At 39.4% G+C, this 7,995-nt stretch overlaps 1 protein-coding gene across 2 annotated transcripts in view; it reads left to right on the top strand.

Moving 5' to 3' along the window:
* The window catches only part of TIPRL (TOR signaling pathway regulator), a 31,988-nt gene extending 24,893 nt beyond the window's left edge, over positions 1 to 7,095 (top strand). For both annotated transcript variants that reach the window (XM_040451745.1, XM_040451746.1), the window contains exons 5-7: positions 218 to 313; positions 4,304 to 4,366; positions 5,514 to 7,095. In XM_040451745.1, coding sequence (XP_040307679.1) covers positions 218 to 313; positions 4,304 to 4,366; positions 5,514 to 5,657 — 303 coding nt within the window. In that variant the 3' untranslated portion in view covers positions 5,658 to 7,095. The remainder of the gene's footprint in view (positions 1 to 217; positions 314 to 4,303; positions 4,367 to 5,513) is intronic.
* Positions 7,096 to 7,995: the final 900 nt, after the last annotated feature.

Here is a 7,995-nt window from a genome sequence, read left to right as displayed (position 1 = left end):
TAGAATAGAATAGAATAGAATAGAATAGAATAGAATAGAATAGAATAGAGTAGAATAGGACTAAGTTGGTGCTATGACAAAGAACCTTTAGTTCATAGATTTCTGTATACTGCTAATTCAGCTTTTCTCTGATGCCTTTTAAAAAAAATTATTTTCTCAGCAAAGTAATAGCATTTAGTTTTCATTAAAATATTAACGTACTATTTTTTTTTTTCAGAGAGTAATGCCTTCTAGTTTTTTCCTGCTGTTGCGATTTTTCTTGAGAATCGATGGAGTGCTTATCAGAATGAATGACACAAGACTTTACCATGAGGTATCTCTTCTTATTTAATGAATGTACTAGTTGATGTTGGGCTCGTTCGTGTTCTTTCACTGTCTGTCTGAGAATTTGAAATGAAATAATGCTTTATAATTTATGGCAGTCCTTCTAACCTTGAAGATTGGGTGTTCTACATTCACTATTGACCGCATCACATCTTCCTTTCTGAAAGTTCTGGTAGCTGAAAATGTTTTCTGAAAGACACTCCCCAGTGTTCCTCCCCAGTAGAGGATGTCTGATGCTTTTTTAAAAACTTCATGTGTACTTAAGCTGTGTTTAAGAAACCTGTCCCTGGGGTGCCTGGGTGACTCAGTTAAGCATCCAGGTCTTGATCTGGGCTCAGGTCATTATCTCAAGGTTCGTGAGATCGAGCCCTGCATTGGGCTCTGTGCTGACAGTGCAGACTCTGCTTGGGATTCTCTTTCTCTCTGCCCCTCCCCTGCTCACCCTCTCTCTCAAAATAAACTTAAAAAAAAAAAAAGAAAACCTGTCCCTTAACTCTTACCTTTGTGTATCATATGTATTGTTTATATAATGTCTTGATATTAAAAATACCAATCACGAGGGGGCACCTGGCTGGTTCATTTAGTCAAGCGTCTGACTTTTGATTTCAGCTCAGGTCATGATCTCGTGGTTCGTGGGATCGAGCCCCTCGTCGAGCTCTGTGCTGACAGCACAGAACATGTTTGGAATTCTCTCTCTCCCTCTCTCTGCCCCTTCCCCGATCATGGTCTCTCTCTCTCAAGTAAACTTAAAACAAACAAAACAACAATCACATGACCTACTGAAATTTGTATTACATAATCATTTTGATAGTTGTTCTAAAGTTTGAAAGCTCTGTACTCACCTCTGAAGGAACTGTTAACATACAAGGTTTTCAGAAAAGCTAAAAAAAGGAGGAGGCTTAAATTGAAGGCATGAAAAGTCTTCTAATAGCTTATAGCAGCCTGTCCTTGTGGAATGGCTTTGTACCCTCAGATCTGTGATCATGTAGAATGGTGACTTAGCGAAGGGAACACCAGTACCAGTTGGGCAGTCCTAGGAACAGTGAACTCTCACAACCACCCTGTGAAATAAGTCCCGTTATCATCGCTGTTTATAGCTGTGGCAACTACAGCAAAGACAGAGTAAGTAACTTACCCGAGTTACACAGTTATTGGGTGGCAGAAGTGAGATTTGTACACAGTAGGGTGAGGTTGGATTGGTGTTTTCCCAAATCCTGCACTTATAGACGGGTGGGGCTTTTTTCCTTGAAATAACATGGTAACTGTGATCTTTTTCTTTCTTTTTTTTTTTGCGATCTTTTTCTTTTAATAAGTGGTAGCAAAGTACTAAAGATAGACTGCATTTTTCTCCTTCAGAAAAGATGAAATCTAAGTTTTAAAAATGCTTATGCTTTAAGTCAACAGTATTTCTTAGGAATTTATCCTAAAATCATTCTTCAACGTTTTTTTGTTTTTTTTTTTTTTTTTTTTTTTTTTTGGGACAGAGAGAGACAGAGCATGAACGGGGGAGGGGCAGAGAGAGAGGGAGACACAGAATCGGAAACAGGCTCCAGGCTCTGAGCCATCAGCCCAGAGCCCGACGCGGGGCTCGAACTCACGGACCGCGAGATCGTGACCTGGCTGAAGTCGGACGCTTAACCGACTGCGCCACCCAGGCGCCCCTATCCTAAAATCATTCTTATACAGTAATCTGCAAATATTAATCAGGCAGTTGTACATTTATATATATATAACGTATATATACACATATATATACATTATATATATACATTATATATATATACAGCATATATATGTATATACATATATATACATTATGTATATATACATTATATATGTTATACATATATAATGTATATATAGGTATGTGTATCTATATATGTATATACATATATATACATTATGTATATATACATTATATATATTATATATATTATATGTATATATTATACATTATACATATAATATGTATATATTATACATATATATAATGTATATATACACGTATGTGTATCTATATATAAATGTATATACACATACATATATATATGAATGTTCATGGCAATGCTATTGTTTATAATAGCAAAAAGGAGAGAAGGAGCTTAATGCCCACTGAATGGGCACTGATTTAAATTGTTTAATTTATATCCATATAGTAGAAAAGTACACATCCATTAAAATGAATGGCAGAGTTGTATTTAACTGGTATGTAAAGATCTGCATCTCAGTGTTGAATTTTAAACATTCGTTCATTTATTTTTGAGAGTGCACGTGCATGCACGAGCCGGGGAGTGACAGAGGGAGAGAGAGAATCCCGAGCAGGTTCCATTGTGGGGCTGATCTCACAACCCTGGGATCGTGACCTGAGTCAAAATCCAAGAGTTCGACGCTTAACCAGCTGAGCCACCTAGGCGCCCCTCAGTGTTGAATTTTAAAAAGCAAGTATGGGGGCACCTGGGTGGCTCAGTTGGTTGAGGGTCCCACCTTGGCTCAGCTTGTGATCTCGTGGTTTGTGAGTTCAAGCCCTGCATCAGTCTGGCTGCTGTCAGCACGGAGCCTGCTTCCGATCCTCTGTCCCCCTCTCTCTCTGCCCGTCCCCCACTTGTGCTCTCTCACAAAAATAAATAAACATTAAAAATTTTTAAAAGAAAAAAGCAAGTATGAATCTATGTAAGATATTGTGTAGAGATTTCTAAGTTAAAGATAGTATTATCTATAGAAGCTGTACTTATATATTATACTTTTATATCATCTAATTTTTCTTTCCTTAAGCATTAATGTGTTTTTATTGATAGAAAAGAATAAAAGTTGGGGTGCCTGGGTGGCTCAGTTGAGCCTCTTGATTTCAGCTTCAGGTCATGATCCCAGGGTCGTGGGATCGAGCCCCATGTCAGGCTCTGCACTGAGTGTGGAGCCTGCTTGAAATTCTCTCTTTCTCCCTCTGCCCCAGGCCCCGGCTTGCACTCTCTCTCTAAAATTAAAAAAAGGATAAAACGTTAAGGGAGTTTAATCTTATGTGATTTTTCTTTTATTGAATAATGTTTCACCAAAAAACAAATTGTAATACATTGCTTTTTAAAACCTAATTTTATTAAAAAAATTTTTTTAATGTTTATTTATTTTTGAGAGAAAGACAGAGTGCAAGCAGGAGAGGGGCAGAGAGAGAGAGAGAGAGAGAGAGAGAGAGAGAGAGAGACATAGAATCTGAAGCAGGCTGCAGGCTCTGAGCTGTCAGCACAGAGCTCAACGCCGGGGCTCGAACTCACAAAGTGTGAGATCATGACCTGAGTCAAAGCCAGATGCTTAACTGAGCCACCAGGCGTCCCTCTAACACCTAATTTTAAACAGTTGTAAATGGAGGGTGCCTGGCTGGCTCAGTCAGTAGAGAATAGGACTCTTAATCTCAGGGTCGTGAGTTCAAGCCCCATATTGGGCATGGCGACTACTTAAATACGTAAGTAAAAAGTCATAAATGGGAAAAATTGAAGTACCAAAAACTTGCTTTATTAAATAAGCAATTTGACAAGAATTTTGTGGAAATAGGAGGGAATAAAATTTGGTAAAGCTTTCTTTTGTTTTGTTTTGTTTTGTTTTTTTAAACATAAGAGTAGCCTGGTTATGTAAGTAGATACTATAGCTTAAGGAAAAGGTATAGTTCCAAACATGCGGTAATATTAATATCTCTTGCATATCTCATTTGTAAATATACATACTTTCATAGTAAAACTTTGGCTGTGTTTCTCTTAGTTGGTAATTATCAAATCTGTTTACATATGCTATCACTGATTTATAGAGATTGGAATCAATAATTCAGAATTCTTGGTGAGATTAGTTATCTCATTACAGGATAAGATATTCTTATCAGACTTTATGCTGCTTTTGCAACCTGTTCTGTTGTCATAGGTGGTTCTGTTTAACAGAAACTATTTTGTAACAATAGAAATATTTATTGCAGCCTTTTTTTTATCTTTCCACATAGGCGGACAAGACCTACATGTTACGAGAATATACATCACGAGAGAGCAAAATTGCTAATTTAATGGTACGCTGTTTAAATACCAGTTTCTAGAAGTCGACTTTTAATGTTTCATTTTGTATATTTCCAGCCACATCTGCCTCCCTAGATCTAGCAATTCACCCAATAAGCCCACCTATAAGATAAAGCCTCCTGGAGCGTAACTTCTCTGAATTCACCCCAGATACCAGGACAGGGTTGTTACGGGTAGCACCGTCATCCAATCTAATTTCCACTTTTTATGGTGGAAAAACAGACCCAGAATTGGTTGGCGGTGGGTCTGGTACTGGCACCAATTGGATGTTCATTCCACTTAGTGCCTCGTCCCCCCGTAACTTCTTTCTAGCCAGTCTGCTTTTCTGATTTTTTTCTTAAAGTGTGGTAATTCTGTACCGTAACTTGTTTTCACATAACGTCCTTTATTTTCTTGCCCCTCTGGGACTTGTAAAGGGCTTCTCCAAGTCTGTAGGATTCTGTAATGGGTTGTTTCCCAGGTGCCACCTTTCTGCAAACTTGTTATTCTTTTTCACCCCTAGCGCTTGTTTCCTTCTGGGGGGAGCACGTTCGTGGGTTAGAAAAGTTACTTAAGAGTCTGGCATAGACCCCGTACGGGGCTCTACCCGAAGTCTAGTGCTCTCAAGGTACAAAAGCAGCAGGGAAAGGGGATTGGATTCTTGATACATCTGTGGGAGCGTTATAAATAATATATCCCTGTGAGCTTTGAGGAAGTCATTCGGTAACAGGGCTGAATGGTCCAGTAACGAGATACCCGTTCTCATTAGAAACACCTATACATCCTCATAGACGTCGATTGTCACTCATTTTAGAATCGGCATGCTTGGGGCGCCTGGGTGGCGCAGTCGGTTGAGCGTCCGACTTCAGCCAGGTCACGATCTCGCGGTCCGTGAGTTCGAGCCCCACGTCGGGCTCTGGGCTGATGGCTCGGAGCCTGGAGCCTGTTTCCGATTCTGTGTCTCCCTCTCTCTCTGCCCCTCCCCCGTTCATGCTCTGTCTCTCTCTGTCCCAAAAAATAAATAAACGTTGAAAAAAAAAAATTTTTTTTAAATAAAAAAAAAAGAATTGGCATGCTTTATGCATGCTTGAACCAAAGCATTTCCAAAAAGTATCAGTGCAGTGACTGAATATATACTAATACGACTTATGTATCTCCCAGCACGTTTCACCTTCCCTCTTCACGGAACCCAACGAAATATCACAGTATTTACCAATAAAGGAGGCAGTTTGTGAGAAGCTACTGTTCCCGGAAAGAATTGATCCTAAGCCTGCAGACTCACCAGAAAGTACACCTGTGGAATAGAATGTGCCACACAACATCTACTCACCATGGAATCTGACTGGAGACCTTAGCTCCTTGGAGGGGGTATTTTTATTATGAGAATTAATCGCCTTGTCTATGTGCAGATTTTCTGTAGCCTTAAAGGAAAAAAAAAAAAAGTAAATACAGGATTGTTGCAGGCAGGTTCCACTCAACTGCTACTTGTATTGTCTATCTGCAGAGTCCTATTCCAGATTTATATTTTCTGGAGCCAAATTTGGATTTCTAAATTGTTACAAAGTAGGATCTCACGAGTCTCTATGTGTGTATGTCTCGTGAGCAGTGGGCATAATCCGCATCCGTCATGGAACACTGTCTTCTCCCAGGAGGAGGTTCGTGGAAATCCCGGAACCGCAGCACCTTGTGACTTTCACGGGATTCCTGACCGCGCATGTTGATGTACTAGCTCTTTACTTTGGGCTTTTTGATGTTTATTCGTACTTCTGGAGAGTCGTGAGTTGCCTTTTAGGAAAATCAGTGTCAGACTTTCATGATCTTTACCCACAGATTAAAAAAACAATATCTCCCCTCTATGTTTAAATTGACTGTTGACGTCTTAGAGAAGATTTCAGACCCAGAACTGAGTAACCTAGGGTTTCGGCGAACTAGGGTGTTCTGTCCGTGGAAACACCTGAGCGAGGTGTGCCTCTCCCAGGCAGGCTCCCAGAGCTGTCCCTCCTCCGTCCGTAGGTGCTTTTTCTTATGTGTGGTTCTACTTGTACTTGACGTTTTTTACTTCCTTTTCCATGCAACCGTGGAATGAATAAATCCATTGAATATTGAATTTGTATTACCGTCTAGCTAATTTTGTTAGCTAAATTTTGTCAGAAGTGATTTTGGTATTCGTTTGCCTTCTGCATCACCTGCAGGGTATAGGAAATCGGGATTTTGTTGGCTTTAAGAAAATACATGGCATGTTCACTGTATATTAAATATACCTGTATTTAATGTTTTCTCTTAGGACAGAAAAGTGTATATATTGTACTCAGCTTTCTGTTGTATTTTATTTGCCATGCAGATTTGAACAGAATAAACTCTTTACTCATACAAGATACAAGAAATGAAAACTCAATATTCATTCGTTGAAGTTTCGGGGCAACGTCATTATATATGTGCTGACCTTGAATCAGATGTCTTTGTCTCTGAGTCAGGGTTAGGTTACTTATTTTGAGACTCCATTGTTGAAAATTGTGAGGAATGAAAAGAATTGACTTTTTTTTTTTTTTTTTTTTGTTTAAACAGAGGGTGGAAAGCTGATAGGATGAGGGCACTTCTGGAAGCTCCTTTAGTTCATCCCTGTGGACAGTACCCAGAAAAACCTGTATTTGCCCATTGCTAAATAAGACGTATGCCATTTTATATTTATTTGTTCTGAGTGTCTTTTTGTAAGAAAAGAATAAACAATAAGGAATTACTGATCTATGTTTTTTGCTAGTTCATTTATTTCAGTTGTTCCCGAAGCTTCATGAAAGAAGGGTTTGGTATCCTTGTCTCATTTGCGCTTTGTTTTGAACTTGGTCAGCATCACAGCCAGATTCTCTGGGCAGATGATAAATGAAAATCTAGCAGATAGTTCAGAATATAATCTCCCAGTTTAGCTTTTGGGCCCTCGTTCTTCGTCTTCCTCGGCCCTCCCCTGCCCCCCGGTACTTCTGTGGATGTTTTAATCAGCCAGTGTTTGCTGTATGGTGGGCTAATGATTTTTGAAAAAAGAAATAATCTGTCATAAGTATCATTTTGTTTAGTTTTAAGGGCTTTGTGTGCAGTGTGGCACTAGGTGCGAGGGATTACGATCATGAAGAGACAGAGTGTATGTCTTCACGGTCTTAAAGTTAAGTGGGGGAAACAAAACAAAAATAATTACAAATTTACAAATTTTAATAAGTATAATGATGGAAATAATAACTGGTTTCAGACAATAACAAAATCACCGTTAGTTGAGGTAGTCCGTTCTGCTTCTGAACAGGGTGTAGAAAGTCTCGAGACTGTAAGCTCATAAGGAAAAACTTCTGGATAATCTACAAAATTCCAGCTCTCCTTGAGCGTGTCAGAGAGCTGAAGTTGGGAGACGGAGCACACAATCCCGGGGAGTGATCAGTGCTCCAACAGGAGATGGGATATGCCCCCATTTCCTTCTAGAAAGAGTGCTCAAGAAAGAAGTGGCCACTGTATGAGCAGCTAAAGATAATCTAGAATGTTAAATTCTTAAAGGAGTTTAAGAATTTGGCATAGCTGAGAGTTTCAAATCGGGGGACTTGATCTTTCCAGTGGTCTCTACCAAGTGTTCACAAGAAACACCGGGGCAGGCTGGAGACCAGAA

Source organism: Herpailurus yagouaroundi, unplaced genomic scaffold (genome assembly GCF_014898765.1).
Source record: "Herpailurus yagouaroundi ecotype Mexico unplaced genomic scaffold, PumYag 205, whole genome shotgun sequence".
Taxonomy (NCBI): domain Eukaryota; kingdom Metazoa; phylum Chordata; class Mammalia; order Carnivora; family Felidae; genus Herpailurus; species Herpailurus yagouaroundi.
Note: the sequence above shows the minus strand (reverse complement) of the source record. Positions and strands in the feature narration are given on the sequence as shown.